The 19,347-nt window shown below is 40.5% G+C and overlaps 1 protein-coding gene and 1 long non-coding RNA gene across 4 annotated transcripts in view; one reads left to right on the top strand and one right to left on the bottom strand.

The window, feature by feature from the left end:
* ptpn18 (protein tyrosine phosphatase non-receptor type 18) overlaps positions 1–17,381 on the top strand; it is a 33,225-nt gene extending 15,844 nt beyond the window's left edge. For all 3 annotated transcript variants that reach the window (XM_051949865.1, XM_051949866.1, XM_051949864.1), the window contains exons 4-17: positions 535–611; positions 1,877–1,972; positions 3,090–3,128; positions 4,012–4,080; positions 4,164–4,226; positions 7,010–7,152; positions 7,593–7,659; positions 8,750–8,827; positions 9,590–9,682; positions 11,542–11,591; positions 12,319–12,435; positions 13,751–13,935; positions 14,009–14,098; positions 16,983–17,381. In XM_051949865.1, coding sequence (XP_051805825.1) covers positions 535–611; positions 1,877–1,972; positions 3,090–3,128; positions 4,012–4,080; positions 4,164–4,226; positions 7,010–7,152; positions 7,593–7,659; positions 8,750–8,827; positions 9,590–9,682; positions 11,542–11,591; positions 12,319–12,435; positions 13,751–13,935; positions 14,009–14,098; positions 16,983–17,056 — 1,241 coding nt within the window. In that variant the 3' untranslated portion in view covers positions 17,057–17,381. The remainder of the gene's footprint in view (positions 1–534; positions 612–1,876; positions 1,973–3,089; positions 3,129–4,011; positions 4,081–4,163; positions 4,227–7,009; positions 7,153–7,592; positions 7,660–8,749; positions 8,828–9,589; positions 9,683–11,541; positions 11,592–12,318; positions 12,436–13,750; positions 13,936–14,008; positions 14,099–16,982) is intronic.
* The window catches only part of LOC127534526 (uncharacterized), a 308,994-nt gene that overhangs the window by 121,693 nt on the left and 167,954 nt on the right, over positions 1–19,347 (bottom strand). The gene's annotated exons all lie outside the window — the stretch shown is intronic.

Here is a 19,347-nt window from a genome sequence, read left to right as displayed (position 1 = left end):
CAGGAGTGGTGTCTCTGTTTAAGAGGTCCTTATAGTGCTCTTTCCACCTGTTTGCAATTGCCTCCTTGTCCTTCAGAAGCAAGAGCCCATCTTTAGAGTGAAGGGGGGTTCCAAAGCCTTCCTTGTCCACCACTGGTTCTTCAGTTTCCTAACTTGTGTTTGTACGGCTGCCTTTGCTTTGGCATGGGCTGCTCTTTTAACCTTGCAAAGAATGTTGTTTTGCCAGGCAAACAACAACAACACAACAACAACAACACAAGAGACGCACAACAACATACAGCAATTTCTATTTTTGTGTACTTGTAGTGTTTGTATACATTGTGTGTCTCTGTAGTTGTTTTGTGTTATTTTTGTGTGTTTGTCGTACCTGAAGCTGTTCACCTGTACCTGTTGAGCTGCTCTCTGATTGGCTGATGGCTGAATGAACAGGTGTCAGATCAGAACCAACCAAACATCCAAACATAAAGTGTGTGTGTGTGTGTGTGTGTGTGTGTGTGTGTGTGTGTGTGTGTGTGTGTGTGTGTGTGTTTGTAGATGACCAGTCTCGGGTCGTTTTATCTCTGCTGACATCAGACTCGGACTCTGATTACATCAACGCCAGCTTCATCCAGGTAGACCATCATCATCATCATAGAACTAATTAATGCTGCAACATTTCTTTAAAATCAACTAAATCTGATCAAAGTTCCACCTGAGAATCATCTGGTTCTTCATCTGCCGAAACTTTATTTGTGATCAGAGTTCTACCTTCATACTGGGAATATTTCCAGAGTTCCAGGTCCTTGAAGTCCATAAAGGAGAACGTCCTCTAGAGAAAGTTCTAGATTAGACCTACCGTCAACTGGACAGTTGTCGGTAGGTCTACTCTAGAACTTTCTCCAGTTGTCGGTAGGTCTACTCCAGAACTTTGTCCAGTTGTCAGTAGGTCTTTGTAACTTTCTCCAGGGAACGTTCTCCTTTCCTGCTTCCAGTCTTTAAGTTTAGTCTCACATTCCAGGTCCTTGAAGTCCATAGAGGTGGGTCCAGATGTATCATTTTTAATGGACTTTTTCCATCATTTCTGAGCCTCAGAACTTCATCAGTCCAGCAGATAGAACCATGACATTTAGGAGGAGAAACACATCTGAGTTTTGGTAAAAACTGACACCAGATCAGTTTTACATCCATCCAGTCATCACAGTCTGAAGATAATCAAGATTTGACCAATTTTTGACCATTTTCATGTCATTTTTGACAAAATTTCAGGTCCTTTTGGACATTTTTGGAATAATTTTGGAAAAGATTAAGTCACTTTGGAAAGTTTATTGCCATTTCTTGGACAAATTTTAATAATTTTGGAACAATTTAGTGTAATTTTGGACATCTTTTCTCATTTTTAACAGGTTTTCAGATATGTTATTGAGAATTTTGGGGTGATTTTTATCTAAATTCTAGCCAAATTTTGTGTAATTTAACCAATTTTCAATTAAAAAAAACGCACTTGAGCTCTGACAAAAACTGACACCAGATTAGTTTTGCATCCGTCTCGGTGTCTCATTTTACCAAAGTGACCCAAAAACTGCTCAGATTACTTCAATCTGACCCAAACTGTCTGGATTTGTTTCCAGAACAACTCAAAATGTGACCAGAATGACCAAAACATTGACACTAAACATCTAGATATACTAAGTATACTGAGGTCTACTCTAGAACTTTCTCCAGAGGACGTTCTCCTCTATGGACTTCAAAAACCTGGAACTCTGGAAATATTCCCAGTATGAAGGTAGAACTCTGATCACTGATCAAGTTTCTGCCGATGAAGAACCAGATGTTCTGAGGAGGTTCTGACTGATTTAAAAATGTCTGTTGCTGTTGTAATGCTGTGTTGGTCCTCCAGGGGGCGTCCTCATCCTCCTCCTACATCGCCTGTCAGGGTCCTCTCAGCTCCACTGTGACTGATTTCTGGAGGATGATCTGGCAGCATGAAGTAAAGGTCAGTTCCACCAACAGCTCCAGGAATTAGACAGTGACCAGACCAACCTTCACAACTTTTACAGATTTCTGCATCAAGAGTTCAAAACACATCCTATTTACTAACAGAAACTTTCATTTTACAGTTCTTTTCTTTCTGTGTTTTTAAAATACACAAGATTATTCATAAAATTACAGATACTGTGAATTTACGCGTCTGATGTGAAATAACGAAAAAAAATCGAACCATTTTGTGTCTCGTTTTTGTCGGTTTGTGTCTCATTTTTGTTGTTTTGTGTTGTGTTTTTGTCTTTTGTGTCTTACTTTTATTGTTTTCTTTTACAATAATTGTGAATTTACTTGTCTGATGTGAAATAACGATAGAAACCTCCACATAAACATTTCCATTTCAGAAAAAAGAAGGGTTTCTTTTAATTTCACACATATTTCCTTTTTTATTTTCATTTCCTTCAACAGTTAAAGTTCAACTTAAATGTTTTAAATATTTTCAGTGACTAAATATTATTTAGTAAATATTATTTCTGTCATTTCTACACAGATTTCTTGAATAAAGGTGACAAAGAACAGATGTTTTCATCAGTGTGTCATCTGTAATTGTTTTTAATACAGTTTTTGTAATCATTTGTATCATTTGTCATCATATCTGTCAAATTGTGTAATGTTACACATCAAAAATGAGTTAGTTGTTTATACAGTTTTAAATGTAATTCACTAAACATCATTAAGCACAAAAAATACACGAAAAATTAAAGAAAAATGACAATTAAAAAATGAAACTAATTTTTTATATTACAGCTGCAGGATTAGGATTGTTTTTTATTTAGTTTAGATTTTCACAGTTTCTTTACGTCATTTTACATGTTAAATGTCAGAAACGTTTCAGTTCTAGTTCCTCAGAGTTCTGGTTTCCTTCAGTTGATCGGTAATAATTCATGTTTAACTTCTGATATTTCATCTCAAAGTGAAATCCTCCTTCTGGACTGTTTTCTGTTTTTAAATGTTAGTAAAGGGTTTTTTTTTAAATCAAACTGAGAGATGTTGAACTTCCCACAGACTGTTTGTTTGATGAATTATAGATTTATTATCAGTTTTATTCTCCGTCAAACGTTCTGTTCCAGGTGATAGTCATGGCCTGCAGGGAGGTGGAGATGGGGAAGGTGAGTTCAGTCTGACGTCATGTTTTTTTTTGTTTTTGTAAACTTTTTAATATTAATATTTAATCTATTTTTAATTATTCTTGTAGAAAAAATCTTGTTGCTTTTCATCATTTTTATTTCTCTTTAACATCAATATTCTGCTTTTCTTTCATTTTTATCATTTAAAAAACAAAAGCAGAAATTTCAAATAAAAAAATAAATGTTGAATAATTTATTTCTACTTGTTAATTTGAGTTTTACTCAAAGTTTTATTTTAGATTTTTCACCTCAAAATTTTGACTTTTTTCTCATTTTTTTTTCTAATTTTGACTTTTCAAATCAAATGATTCCATGTTGTCTAAATCAGAACTGAGTGTTTTTATTGCATAATTTAGACTTTTTTATTATTTTTTTTTATAAATTTTGAATCATAGTTCTGACATGTTGCTCCATAATTTTATCTTTTTAAAATAAAACACATAACTGTGAGTCTTTATCTATAAATTATAATTTAATTTTAACCGGATTTTTTAACTGTGGGGAGCTCATAATTTACATTATTTTAGATATTAATTTAGATTTGTTTGAATTTTTAATTGTGCCTTAATTAGTCAGATTTTTGATAGATAATGTTGAATTTTATGTCTTTATTGTGTCTTTAAATGAATAATTTAGTATCATTCTGATAGAAACTCGAGTCATAATTTCAATAAATGATGTTTTTAAAATGACTCATCTCATAATTTACTTTCATTACAACACATTTTTATTTTGTGTGAAGTTTTACATCAGTTTGTGTTTGACTTTCACTTCTTTATTTGATATTTTCTACAGAATTAAAACAAACAATGTCCTTCATGTTCAGACTTGTTGTGTTTTTGTGTTTTGTTGTGTGAATTTTCAGAAAAAGTGTGAACGTTACTGGACTGAAGCTCATCAGTCGACTTCATTCGGACCTTTTACCGTCACAAACGTAAGAACTTTAAACACACATGACGTTGTGTGTCTGTAGTTGTGTGTAATGTTGTGTGTCTGTAACTGTGTGTCTGTTTGCAGTTGGAGGAAACTCGACCAAATGAAGACGTGGTGATCAGAGAACTGACGGTTTCTTACCTGCAGGTAAAAAAAAATCACCTGAAGTCTCACTTTGTCCTCCTCTGGGGTTGTGTGTCTGTGTGTAGTTGTGTCTGTGTGTAGTTGTGTCTGTGTGTAGTTGTGTGTCTGTGTGTAACTTCTATAATTCTACAGTGTAATTTATCAGACTCTTTCATCCAAAGTGACGTCCATCAGAGAGTAGATCCACCAGATGAAGGATGTAATCAGTAAAACCAGGTTCAGGTGAGATCATTGGACCGTGGAGTCTACAGGAAGTCTGTCAGGTTAAAGGTGTTCAGTGAAGATCTGGTTTTAGTCTTTTCTTAAAGATTGAATATAGTTTGGTAATTGGTTCCACCATCGGGGAACCGCAGAGGAGAAGAGTCCAGCTGTTGAGGAGGTTGGATCAGAAACCTTCTGTTGGAGACCTGGATGAGAGAGTTCAGGGAAGAGGGAGATCTGAACAGTGAGGTGACATGAGATGTTTCTGATTGAAGACCAGACGTTCTGCTGCATTCTGGATCATCTGCAGAAGTTTGACCTTCATGAAAGGAGGCCTCCAGTAAGGAGCAGATTTTAGAGACCTGGACCAGGAGCTGCATGTTCAGACAGGAAGAGCTGATCTTCCTGATGTTCTACAGGATGAACCAACACCACTGAGCAGCAGAGGACTCATGAACCATGAAGGTTAGATGGTCATCCATCATGATGCCCAAGTTCCTGGAGGACTTTGTGGGTCTGAGATGATTCCAGCTGGATGTTGGTTTCTTGTTGTGTAGAGGGACTGCCTGGGAGGACCAGGAGCTCAGTCTGGGAGAGGTGAAGGTGGAGGTTTTTCATCCACATATCTGCAAGCTTGATGAGATCCGTGTGATCTGGAGAAACGACGGGAAGAGCTGGGTATCATCAGCATAGAGGCGGTGGAGGAATCATGGTAGATGATTATTGTGTTTATTGAGAAGAGGAGGACCAAGCACTGACCCCTGAGGAAGCCCTGTAGATAGACTGAGCCCTGACGAACCCCTGTAGATAGACTGACCCCTGAGGAAGCCCTGTAGATAGACTGACCCCTGAGGAACCCCTGTAGATAGACTGACCCCTGACGAACCCCTGTAGATAGACTGACCCCTGACGAACCCCTGTAGATAGACTGACCCCTGACGAACCCCTGTAGATAGACTGACCCCTGACGAACCCCTGTAGATAGACTGACCCCTGACGAACCCCTGTAGATAGACTGACCCCTGAGGAACCCCTGTAGATAGACTGACCCCTGACGAACCCCTGTAGATAGACTGACCCCTGACGAACCCCTGTAGATAGACTGACCCCTGACGAACCCCTGTAGATAGACTGACCCCTGAGGAACCCTGTAGATAGACTGACCCCTGACGAACCCCTGTAGATAGACTGACCCCTGACGAACCCCTGTAGATAGACTGACCCCTGACGAACCCCTGTAGATAGACTGACCCCTGACGAACCCCTGTAGATAGACTGACCCCTGAGGAAGCCCTGTAGATAGTAGGGCTGGACCCAAATATCCAGAATATCCGAATATTCGTTTGCTACGGCGGTATCCAGATATTAATTTTGGTATCTAAATATTCGCTCCATCGATTGAGGTCCAGTGTGGTGGGGGGACCTTGTTTAGAACCAGACTGGTTCTGGTTCAGGTTGTTGTTAGAGAGAAAAGCAGAGACTTGGTTAAAGACAGTTCACTCCAGTGTTTTAGACAGGAAGGACAGGAGTGAAGCTGGTCTGTGGTTCTGGACCTGGTCTCGGTCCAGTGGAGGTTCTGGAGTTACTGGAGCTGCTTCAGTGCAGCAGAAAACACACCTGTACAGGTGAGGAGGTGATGATGAGTTACTGCAGGGTTAGGGGCTGGGAAATGGTTTATAAGAACTCCTGTTGTGTGTCTGTGTGCTACTGTGTAGTTGTGTGTCTGTGTGTAACTGTGTAGTTGTGTGTCTGTGTGTAACCTGTGTAGTTGTGTGTCTGTGTGTTACTGTGTAGTTGTGTGTCTGTGTGTAACCTGTGTAGTTGTGTGTCTGTGTGTAACTGTGTAGTTGTGTGTCTGTGTGTTACTGTGTAGTTGTGTGTCTGTGTGTAACTGTGTAGTTGTGTGTCTGTGTGCTACTGTGTAGTTGTGTGTCTGTGTGTAACTGTGTAGTTGTGTGTCTGTGTGTTACTGTGTAGTTGTGTGTCTGTGTGTAACTGTGTAGTTGTGTGTCTGTGTGTAACCTGTGTAGTTGTGTGTCTGTGTGTAACTGTGTAGTTGTGTGTCTGTGTGTAACCTGTGTAGTTGTGTGTCTGTGTGTAACTGTGTAGTTGTGTGTCTGTGTGTAACCTGTGTAGTTGTGTGTCTGTGTGTAACTGTGTAGTTGTGTGTCTGTGTGTAACCTGTGTAGTTGTGTGTAACTGTGTAGTTGTGTGTCTGTGTGTTACTGTGTAGTTGTGTGTCTGTGTGTAACTGTGTAGTTGTGTGTCTGTGTGTTACTGTGTAGTTGTGTGTCTGTGTGTAACTGTGTAGTTGTGTGTCTGTGTGTAACTGTGTAGTTGTGTGTCTGTGTGTTACTGTGTAGTTGTGTGTCTGTGTGTAACTGTGTAGTTGTGTGTCTGTGTGTAACTGTGTAGTTGTGTGTCTGTGTGTTACTGTGTAGTTGTGTGTCTGTGTGTAACTGTGTAGTTGTGTGTCTGTGTGTAACTGTGTAGTTGTGTGTCTGTGTGTAACTGTGTAGTTGTGTGTCTGTGTGTTACTGTGTAGTTGTGTGTCTGTGTGTAACTGTGTAGTTGTGTGTCCTCAGATGACCCGTTCTCTGATCCAGTATCAGTTCTTATCATGGCCGGATCACGACGTTCCCTATGAGACTTCTGGAGTTCTGGACCTGCTGGACCGAGCCAGGACCAGGCAGGGGACACACAACTCCCCGCTGCTGGTACACTGCAGGTACACAACGGACACAGACACACACACTCTAAACGGCTGCTAATTCCACATCATTACTGCAGCTTGTTTGTGCCATAAGTACAGATCACAGGTCAGATGGTCATTAACATGCAGCAGGACGGATCGCACATATGGAGGACACACACACAACTATACAACTACACACAGACACACACACTCACAACTATACAACTACACACAGACACACACACTCACACAACTATACAACTACACACAGACACACACAGAAAGCAGCAGGCTGTGAATATGCAGCAGGTAACACCAGCTAACGATGGCACTGTGAACACACACTGCATCTGTTGGTGTGTGTGTGTGTGTGTGTGTGTGTGTATGTGTGTGTGTGTGTGTGTGTGTGTGTGTGTGTGTGTGTGTGTGTGTGTGTGTGTGTGTGTGTGTGTGTGTGTGTGTGTGTGTTACAGTGCCGGCTGTGGGAGGACTGGAGTCATCTGTGCTATCGACTACATCCATGACCTGCTGGTTACCAAGGTAACACATGATAACACAACACAGGAGTGGGTAGTTGTGTGTCTGCTGCTGCTACACGCATGTTCTTCTCATCTTGTTGTTTGTTTTTCCCTGCATGTAAACAACGTACAGAAAATAAAGTTTGTTCAATCAGTGAATCTGTTAAAACACATCAGTCATTGTGTTGCTGTTGCTGTTGTTGTTTGTATTGTTGTTGTTTGTGTTGTTGTTGTTTCTTTGTGTTGTTGTTGTCTCATTGTGTTATTGTTGTTGTCTCATTGTGGTGGTGGTGTTTCTTTGTGTTGTTGTTGTTTCTTTGTGTTGTTGTTGTTTCATTGTGCTGTTGCTTCTTTTGTGTTGTTTCATTGTGTTGTTGTTGTCTCATTGTGTTGTTGTTGTCTCATTGTGTTGTCTCATTGTGTTGTTGTTGTCTCATTGTGTTGTTGTTGTTGTCTCATTGTGTTGTTGTTTCTTTGTGTTGTTGTCTCATTGTGTTGTTGTTGTCTCATTGTGTTGTTGTTGTTGTCTCATTGTGTTGTTGTTTCTTTGTGTTGTTGTCTCATTGTGTTGTTGTTGTCTCATTGTGTTGTTGTTGTCTCATTGTGTTGTTTTTGTTTTTGTTGTTGTTGTGCAGCTGACGGCAGATTTCAGCATCATGGACGTTGTGTTGTTGTTGTTTCTTTGTGTTGTTGTTGTTTCATTGTGCTGTTGCTTCTTTTGTGTTGTTTCATTGTGTTGTTGTTGTCTCATTGTGTTGTTGTTGTCTCATTGTGTTGTTGTTGTCTCATTGTGTTGTTTTTGTTTTTGTTGTTGTTGTGCAGCTGACGGCAGACTTCAGCATCATGGACGTTGTGTTGTTGTTGTTTCTTTGTGTTGTTTCATTGTGTTGCTGTTGCTGTTGTTGTTTGTGTTGTTTCTTTGTATTGTTGTTGTTTGTGTTGTTGTTGTTGTTTCATTGTGTTATTGTTGTTGTCTCATTGTGTTGTTGTTTCATTGTGTTGTTATTGTTGTTTCTTTGTGTTGTTGTTGTCTCATTGTGTTGTTGTTGTTGTTTCATTGTGTTATTGTGTTGTTGTTGTCTCATTGTGTTGTTGTTGTTGTTGTTGTGCAGCAGCTGACGGCAGACTTCAGCATCATGGACGTTGTGCTGTTGCTCCGCAGACAGAGACCATTAGCTGTTCAGACGAAGGTCAGAAGTTTTTATGGAATATTTCTGTTCTTAAACATGTAAATGAGTAGCCTAGCCACGCTAGACAACCCACGGCAACAAATTTAATTCTCTGCCAGGGTGGCTCTAGTTACCCTCCATAAGGCTCGAGGCTGGATTCTCCTAAAACTGGCCGGACGAATCACCATGAAGTGTAGAGTCAGAAGGCGGGCGTAAAGAAGTGACGACAGAGGCATGACGATTCTGACAGAAACAACCGGAAACAACTAGCCTAGCCACGCTAGACAACACATGGCAACGAATTTAATTCTCTGCCAGGGTCGACAACAAAAACGACAACAGTTGTTGAGCTCCGTTAGCACCGACTCTGAATAATCTTTCTGTTAACATGTCTGTAATATACTTGAGCTTCACCCATTGACTGTATAAATAAGGCTTCACCGAACTACCGCATCCTCTGATTTCCGGTGCTCTAAGAGCCTATTCATTGCGCTGATTGGTTGTATACCTACCCAATTGCTGCAGAGTGATTTGATAGGCAACCTTTTAGCCCGCCTCCCTCCCTGTCGAGCGTTCCTAGACCCTTGCGTCTTCAGAGCATTGGTCTAGCACGGCTTGGCTAGTAAATGAGAGTTTCTATGATAAAATTTACATTTTTTTCCGTTTCATTTTCACTCAGTGAATCAGAATTTTGTCTTATCAGAAAGTTTCAAATTTTGACTCCTAGTTTGAAATTTTGTTCAATAAACACTCCTTTATCTGTGAATTCTTGGTTCTGTGCAGGAACAATATCTGTTCATCTTCACTGCCGTCATCTCCATGTTCAAGAACTTCCTGCAGCCGTCGGCTTCTGAGCTCTACTCCAACATCTCACAGGTAGAACTATCAACCTTAAACGTAAAACTACCAACCTGAAAGGTAGAACTCCAAACTTTAAAGGTAGAACTACCAACCTTAAATGTAAAACTACCAACCTTAAGGGTAAAACTTCCAACCTCGAGGTACAACTACTAACTAATTCAAGTTCAAACTGTCAAGTTTAAACTTCCAACTTAAAGGTAAATTACCAACCTTAGGGTAAAACTACCAGCTTGTCTGATGTCAAACTTTAGTCTTTCTGAGGTGAAACTTCCAACATGTATGAGGAACAACCTTCAACTTCAAAGTAAAACTACCAACTTGTCCGAGGTCAAACTGGAATCTTTCTTTCAAAAATCGTGTCTGTCTGCGGTCAAACCGACAACTTGTCTGAGGTCACACTTCCAACCCGTCAGAAGTAGGACTTCCTACTGCTATGAGGTCGAATGAACATCCAGTCAGAAGAACACTTCCAACTTAAAAGTATAACTACCAACTTGTCCAAGTTCCAACTCCCAAGTTTAAATTTGGGACTTAAAGGTAAAACAACCAACTTGAAGGTAAATCTACCAACTTGAAGTAAAACTTTCAATTTTGAGGTCAAACTTCCCTGCAGGCGGAGGTAAGACTTCCATCCTTAACGTAAAACTTCCAACTTGTCCAAGTTCCAACTCTCAAGTTTTAACTTCCAACTTTAAGGTAAAATTTCCAATTTGTTCATGGTAAAACTTTCAGCCTTGAGGTCAACCTTCCATTCAGTCAAAGACAGGATTGATCCTTCAGGTAAAACTACTAGCTTGTCTGAGATCAACCTTTCAACCTGTCTGAGGAAAAATATTCAATTATGAGGTAAAACTTTCAACCTGAAGGTAAAACTACAAAGTTGTCCAAGTCAAACATTAAAGGTAAAACTCTCAACCTCAAAGGTAAAACTTTAAACATTCAACCTGGGGGTAAAACTACCAACTTGTCTGAGATCAAACTTCTAACCTCAGAGGAACCTGCCAACCGTCCGACTAGAGGACGATACCTCCAGACTCCATCCAGGGTAAAACTTCCCACCTTAAGGTCAAACGTCTCACCTGTCTGAACAGAAACTTTGACACCTTGTGAGTTCTAAGTTCCTGTTGTGCTCTGAGCTGAAGTAAGACTGAAGCAGGAAGTAATCAGAGCAGCTGCAGAAAGAGGAAGTAACGCTGACTTCCTGTATGCAAATGAGCTGCAGCGGACAGTTTAACAGCAGCTCGTTCAGAAACATTTGACAAAACCCATGGATCTAAGCTGAAGAAGACAGACGCTGACAGGTGGGTCAGCTTCAAGAACCAGTACCACGAACAGAACCAGGACCAGAAGAAGAACCAGGATCAGGATCAGGATTAGGACCAGGACCAGGACCAGGACGGTGGATCTGATCCGACTATCAGCAGAACCAGCAGCTGGTTTTCTTCTCCAGGCTGCTGCTCTGAGCTTTGGTTCTACTTTTACTCTGCTGGTCCGGTCGTTTGTTAAAGCGAGTCTGAAAACTGTTTCTATGTTTGTGGAGCTCAGAGTGACAAAACAATCACCGAGAGGAAGAAAAAAGGGAAACTCTGACATTTAGAAACACTTTTCTGTTCCTCATTGCTGCAGCTGAAAGATTCTCTCCTGGGAACCTAAAAATAACAGATTCTCCAACGGTGTCCAGGTGTGTGGAGGCCTCTCACCTGTCCGACTACCGGATCAATAAATCACTTCCTGTCACATCCGTCGATCAGTATCAGGATCAATAAATCAGTTCATCGATCAGTTTCAGGATCAATAAATCAGTTCATCGATCGGTATCAGGATCAGTTTGTTTCTCTTTAAAACTCTCTGAAGGGAATTTTCTGTTTCTGCAGCCGAAGAAACCAAAGAAGAAAAACTCAACGACAGCTTCTTCCTCCGACAGGTAAAATACACACCTGTCTGTCTGTTTAGTTTACTGTCTGTCTGTCTGTCTCTCTCTCTCTGTTTTTCTGTCTTTCTGTCTGTGCAGAGAGACAGATGGACGTTTCACCCTGATGTGTTAAATTAACACTTTCTCACCTCCGCCTTCCCTCCATCCCATATGTTACTGCGTTACCGTGGAAACCGATCAGAGCGATGGTGGGAGGAGGTGTTGAAGAAGCAGAAGAGGGGAAGTGAAAGAGGAAGGTAGAAAACAGTGAAGGTGGAGAGGAAGCAGGTGAAAACAAAAATAGAGGAGGAACAAGATAGAGGCAAGAAGTGAAGAAGAAGAGGGAAGACGAGAAGAAAAGACAGGATGATGATGAAAACTAGCTCATAAAATATTCAGTTTTTATTTTATTTAGTTCTGTAGCAGCTCAGATATAGGACTATCCTGATTATAGGAGGAGAAGCAGCTAATCAGAGCTCAGGATCTGTGGGTGAAGCAGCACCTCCAGCTAACAACTTAGCATTAGCATCCTATAAACACACCATCTGTTTGGTCAATCAGACGTTAAACCTCCCTGCTGGCCTTTGGCATCGATTTAAAGCTTCATGTTCCCACAGAGGGACACATGTAAATAGAAATCCTCACACCTGTCCACACCTGGATAACACCTGGACCAACAGGTTATCTTTCTATATCTACCTCGGTTAGCGGCTAACATTTCCTCTCTGTCCATAACCAGACGATCAAAGCAGGTTGAGATGAACGACACGTACGCTGTGGTCAACAAGCCTCGGCAGCCCCTCCCACCGCCATCTGACCCCGCCTACTCCGTGGTCAACAAGCCCCAGTCCAGCAGGTGCGTTTGATTTAACGACGCAGAACTGGGCGTCAGTCCAAGCAGCACTGGAACCAGTTTGACCAATTTATATACGTTCTTCAACAGCAGGATGGTAATAGTGATGCTAGCTAGCTAACCGTGTCACAAACCAGTGCTATTAATTTAACTAGTTTTCTGAATCCAACATAAATCTAACAGTGAAGATCTTTTATTAATTTATTTATTCAAGCTAGATTTTACAAAAAAGATATTCTAGGAAGCTCAGCAGAGCTCTCAGTAAAATAAAAGTGAGGTTTAGCAGATTCATGGCAGCAGCTAACTACTAGCTAGCATGGTAAAACAAACAAATAAATCAATAAAATATTGTCTGCTGTAATAAATCACTTCTGCCGTGTTGGCGTAGCTTCACTTGTTACATTTCTCTGAAGGTAGCCTCAGCAGAGTGAAGCTTTATTTAGCATAGAGTAACTGTTAGCTTAGCTTGCTACATTTACCCAACAAGGCTTCTATGGAAGGCAAGATTTAAAAAAAATCCAACATTATTATTTATGATTGAATTTTCAAACTTTCCCCTACAGCAGCGAAATAGATGGATGTTTTCCTCAGGAAGCGCTGAAACCAAAAGCTAAGCTAAAAAGGAGCAAACATTATGCATAATGTTTGCTCCTTTTTAGCTGGAGTGGCAACTCCAAATGATGATCATGTTGCTACAGAACCAGCTAATGAGGGAAAAAAAGTAGCTCTAAAGACATGTGGCTGACAGAAGCACTTTGTGTGACTGTGAAAATATCAGTCCTTAGTCCAGTCTGCTAACAGTAGCTAACAGCTAGTCAACAGCTAACTCTTAGCTAGCTACATGTTTTTTTTTTACTGCTCTAAATGAATCAAATTTAATGTAAGTAAAGTACCTTCTGATCTATGTTTGCCATGTTGGCATAGCTTAGCTTGCTACATTTGTCTGGAGGTAATGAAATCTCATTTAATGTAGCTTAGATCGCTAAGCAGCTTGTCCAATACTGATACTGTATAGGGAAGTTTTTAAACACCATTCACACAGGTAAACAGGTAAAGTTTGGCTTTGGAAAACAAAATTCAACACTTGGAAGTGAAAGTCTGAAGGGGCTGAAGAGGCTAACTAATGCCAACAATAGCATTTTACATGACAAAAGTTGTAAAAAAAACATAGTGTCTGATCTGGAAATGTTCTTGAATTAAAATGCAAAGTTAACCATCAATGTGAAACAGCAGAAGTGATGCACCAGGAATCAGAACATTCACAGGCTAACAGGCTGTCAGGCTAACACACTGGATGATGATGTTCTCCCGTTTCCAGGATGATGCCGGCCTCCCATCACTATGACAACGAACCCTCCGGAGCCCCAGCAGCTCCCATCTACAGCACCGTCAAACCACGAGCTAACCCTCACAGCTTCCCCAGGTCGACCACGCCCATCTATGACATCGCAGCGCCGTCCAGTCAGAGGCCCAGTGAAGGGCGGGACTATCAGCTGGTGTCAGGTAAGAACAGGACAGGGAAGGACGGTTAGCTTCTTAGAAATCAAAGATGTAAACGGACTCTTCTGTCTTCCAGCTGAACATCATTCCCCGTCTGATAACGACTACGAAGATGTCTCCTCTTCAGTCTCAGACGTGACCAGTTTCTGCTCACCTGGAAGTATCGGTCAGTACACCTGTACTCACTAGTAGAACAAATCAGAGCCGGGCCGGGGGTGGGGCAAATAACCGGGCCCTTTAAACCCAAATAATAAAGCTCACGGTAACATCATTTTACAGCATACACATGCCCACAACAGCGGGGCTTACAAGCTTCGGCACCACGGAGAGCGACTGTCATTTAGAAGTCCATCAAACGGACATGAAGTATAACAAACCAAGAGAACGACAAAAACTTTAGGCCATATGGTCACTCATAATAAAACACAAATTCAAAGCAGTTCAGCACCACGGATAGCGACCGCATCATTCTGACACCCACTTTAACTATTTCAGCTCAGAGCCTGTATCAGTAGCTATAAAGTTTAGTAAAACTGGTACAGCGGTCCACATGTTCACAAACACAGTTTCAGCGTGAAGTACTATAGATCTACTCACCACTAAGGGCATACGACGAGCCTTGCGCTCTCCGAACTCGTCCACGATGCTCTGTATGTCCATTTTCTTTGCTCTCTCATTCTCTATGGACAACATGGCAAGTCCTCCCAGTCTCTCTTGTCCCACTGTGCTCCTCAAGTGGTTTTTAATGAGTTTTAACTTGGAGAATGAGCGCTCAGGGGAAGAGTCAAAAATAAAAGGAGGGCGGTGCAAACCTCACTGAATGTAGAAGTTACTGCTGGGTGGTTAACAAGGAGCATTTTTGCCAGATCCGCAACAGATGTTTGCTTTGTTATCTGGTCCTTAAAACAGGTTCTAAAAGAAAGCAGCTGGCCAGGGAAGCTGGGGGCGATGTCCCGACCTTAGTGCTCACAAAGCCGCCGGGCAGCTTGGTGTAAATCCTCATCTCCTGCTTGCAGCAGTGTGTTGGGGTGAATTGCTTTGAACATATTCATAGTTCCATTTAAGCTGGTGAATCTCTGGGACAGTTGGATGATAATGTCCAGACAGGCATTGAAAACGTTCACCCGAAAGTTGCTCTCTGCATCAGTGAGGCGGTTGTCTTCAGAAAGTTCATCAAAGTGACGCTTAACAAGCAAGAGTGGCAGACTTAACCTCATCAAAATGCTCCCTAAGCTCCATCAAAACACTGATGGCGTTTTGCAGAAGAGTAGATGCTTTCAGAATGTCCGCATCCTCAGCTTGGAGTAACTGTGAGGCAGCGTTTATACACTCAAGAATCTTGGTTTGCACGTTGACCAAAAATATGAAAGCAAATGTGCTTATAGCATTCTTGAGCTCACTTGCTTCACTACGCTCCTCTTTTTTGTCACTGGTCAGGGAAATGTTGACGAGGGCTTTTATAATGTCTCCATATCTGTGCCTTAACACAAAAAGCGCATCATGTCGAGATGACCAGCGAGTGGGACAGAGGCGTTTTAATGTGACACTTCTGCTCCCTGGTGTCATTAATTCACTGAGGAGCGCCCATCGTTTGATACTGTGACCAAAAAGTTGTACAGGTTCTCTACAGTGTCATAGAACTGCTTCACTCCAGGGACATTTTTAACAGTCATTGAGAGCAAGTTTGATGTTATGAGCAGTGCAATGAACATAACGGGCAAGAGGCTGTTATTCTCGCCTGTACACCTGAATACCACCACTCATATTCGTGGCCCCATCATAGCCCTGTCCGCGACATTTTGACAGATCTATCCCATTTTTCTCTATAGAGCCCAGGATTTGGTTTTCATGCTCTGATGCTGATGAGCCCACAGTCGCTTCAAAACCCACAAACACTTCATTGATCTGTTGCAATATCCATGTCATTCTTAACAACAGTTACGTAACGGTACACCTGGCTCAGCTGGTAATGGAATAAAACGGGGCTTCGTTTATTTCATTAATTATGTCAGCTTTCACACGTTGAGACAAGATGTAAATAATCTCGTGTTGAATCTGGTGACTTTCTGACAGCCTTTAGTGTTCTTTCATCCAGACTTTTTCTTCATGACTGTTCAGGTTTTGGACATTTTAATGCGTTAATCTCCAGGTTTTGGGATGCTTTGGTGCACTAATGTGCTCGTTTTTTCCACTTATGTGCGTTATTGTTCAGGGATTTTATGCTTCTGTGCCTTAATATCCGTGTTTTTGACACTTTGATGTGTTAATATTGATCGTACCAATGTTTAGATGTGTTAATATCCAGGTTTTTTGATGTTTTAATGGATCTGTATTCAGGTTTTTGAAGCTATGTTGTGTCAGTGTCCAGGTTCTTTATGTTTTGAACTATTAAGTTTTTGACCATTTGGTCCGTTATTTTTTTTTTTTTTACATTTTGCTGCATTAATATCTTCATTATTCAATGTTTACGTGTGCTTTCATTCAGATTTTTGATTTTCTGTGCACTAATAATCAAATTTTTGGACATTCTGGTGCAGTAAAGTTGTGAGTTTTTACATTTGGCTGTGTGGATGTTCAGGTTTTTTATGTTTTGGTGCAATAATATTTAATTGTTTGACGTCCTGGTGCAGTAGTTTCCTGGCTGTGTTGGTATTCAGGTTTCTGCTGCCTTATATTTTCACACAGCTCTCTAAACACTGACAGAGTGACACCTACCAAACCCAAATTAGTCACATCATCGCTAATCGCGTGCTTGTGGTTGTTGCAGCTTCCTTATTCCATGAAGCTGCATCACTTCCATCAGCTCCTCTTTGCTTCTGCTATTAAAGATTCATTACCTCCACATACTGTACATAAACCCAGCTATTAATACCTCACAGGATGTGTTTAAGTAAGACTCAGAGTGTATTAATATCTGCCCACTACGGCTCTGTGGTGTGTTACTCACTCCATGCTGCTGAACACTGAGTAGGAGGTTGGGGGAGGTGAAGGTGTTAAAATGATGTTCCAGCTTCACTAAATGCTGGCCTGTACGTTGTCTTGTCTTTCAGAGTTTAACTGTCGCGTTCAGAAGCCCAGAGGACCCAGAGATCCTCCGGCTGAGTGGAGCCGACTGGAGAGATGAACCAGTTTAACTGGACTGTGCTGGTTTCCAGTGGACTGAACTGAAGAGAAAGAGATTATTTGGAATTTGTGTTTGAATTAAATATCTGATTGAATACTCACGTTAATGGATGGCAGGTCTTTATGTGTATTCTATGATGTTTTTATAAAACTCAACATGTCTGAAATTATGTTTAAACACATCTGTAAACTACATTTAACCTCCTAGACCTGGTGTTTTATTTAGAATGATGATTCTTCATTGTGTGCCATTTAAAAGTGCAAAGACTCATGTTTTTATATGATTCCTTCATTTTGCAGGCATTAAACCAAAAATTAAAAGGAAATTACTAATCTATCTCACCTTCATTTGTAGGAAACGTGTCTCCAATAAATTAACTAATGACAACAATAATAACAGAAATCTTCAGCTGCTCAGTATTTATTGGATTTCTGGCACAGATTTAGATTTTCCATGCTGCTTGACTAAATTATGACAGAAAATGAGCAAAAATCAAAAAATAAATTTGATGGATTACTGATCTACGTAAATCGATTTTTGTCAAAACTGCGGTGAAAATGTAACCAAATCCGTTCATGCATCACGTTATGATCAGTTCTTCATAAAGTCATGAATACCAACGACTTTCACGCATGTATGAATCATTTTACTAGAAGATAACAGAATATTGTAACGGACTGATATTGTTGTTCAAGTTGAGGTTTTGATGTTTATTGTCCAGTTCCAGATTTACCTGATGTCTGTGAACGTGTCATGTTTAGTTAGCTCACTTCTGATTGGCTGAGAGTCAGCAGTAGAGAGAGCTGGGAACTGCGGCTAATTCTGGAGCTAAGTTATGGGGTTTTTCTAGTTCTTCTGGAGCTAAGTTATGGGGTTTTTCTAGTTATTCTGTCTACGGCCCACAGTATCCTGTGTGAAGTTCAATAAACCAGCAGAGAACCAGATAAAGTCTCACTCATTCATCACAGAGGGTCGCGACAACATGTTGACGTGGTTTTATATCTTGACCCATGTTGGTCGGTGTTTCTGTTCCCAGCGTTTTATTCTGTCTAATTTCACTTCCATGGAGACGACTTTCCTTTTCTTCCAGCATCAGAAGAGTCTGACTTATGCTGGGAGCCATAATGAAGGTAAAAACTTAGTGAATGTAGAACAATCCAAGGTGGAGTACAACCAGAGAATGGAAACAAAGCCGTCTGATAGCGCCGTGTGACGACGTATTCATCCGCTCTGCTCATCAACTAGTTCCATGTAACCAGTTCTGACATAACAACAAAATACCGCAGATCAAGGACATCATAAACTGAGGACCTCCTGAATATTTATACTACTGTTCAACAGTTTGGGGTCATCCAGACAATTCTATGTTTTCCACTTTTATCCATGTGCTAACATAACTGAACAAGGGTTTTCTAATCATCAATGAGCCTTTCAGCACCATTAGCTAACACAATGTAGCATTAGAACACAGGAGTGATGGTTGCTGGAAATGTTCCTCTGTACCCCTATGGAGATATTCCATTAGAAATCAGCTGTTTACACCTAGAATAGTCATTTACCACATTAACTATGTCTACACTGGATTTATCATTCATTTAATAAATTAAGATATTTCTAAGTGACCCCAGACTTCTGAACAATAGTGTACATGCTGTTTCTATTTTTGTAAGAAAGTACAACTTAAAATCATTAGAGAATGAAAAAATCATTGTAATTGTTGTTGTATTGCAAAATTATAAATGTATTTTTATTTACCTCACAAAAAAGAGAAATTAAATAGTTAAATAAATATTCAAATAAGTAAATAATCCTTTAATAAAAACAAAACAGTTTTTGTGGAGGCTGCATTTATTTAGTATTTAGGAAAAATGGAAATAATGTGCAACTAAATCTGTGAGATGAATGTAGTGAAATAGAGTAGGTCAGGAAGGACTGAAAAAAAAATGTAAAAACTCAATGTGCCTTAAAATTATTCTTAGGCTGAGTGCAGTACTCGAGTAAATGTTCTCAGATACGAAACATACCAGGACTGCAAGTAAATTGTTGGCCTAAAAAGTACTTCATCCCACCACATGGTTTATTTCTGCAGCCCTATTTAATGTTAGATGATCTAATGAGATCACCTTCTGCTGATCTAAAGATCAGCAGAAGGTGAAGGCAGAAGATCCCACATTTCCCATAATGCACCTGATGACATCACTCTGACAACGTCATGGTTTTTTCTTTCTTTCTGGAGGAACAGGAAACGTCCCACAGTCGTCCTGGTGGTGAGTAAACTGACTTATTTAGTG

Source organism: Acanthochromis polyacanthus, chromosome 6 (genome assembly GCF_021347895.1).
Source record: "Acanthochromis polyacanthus isolate Apoly-LR-REF ecotype Palm Island chromosome 6, KAUST_Apoly_ChrSc, whole genome shotgun sequence".
NCBI lineage: Eukaryota > Metazoa > Chordata > Actinopteri > Pomacentridae > Acanthochromis > Acanthochromis polyacanthus.
This window is presented reverse-complemented; position numbering and strand designations above follow the sequence as displayed.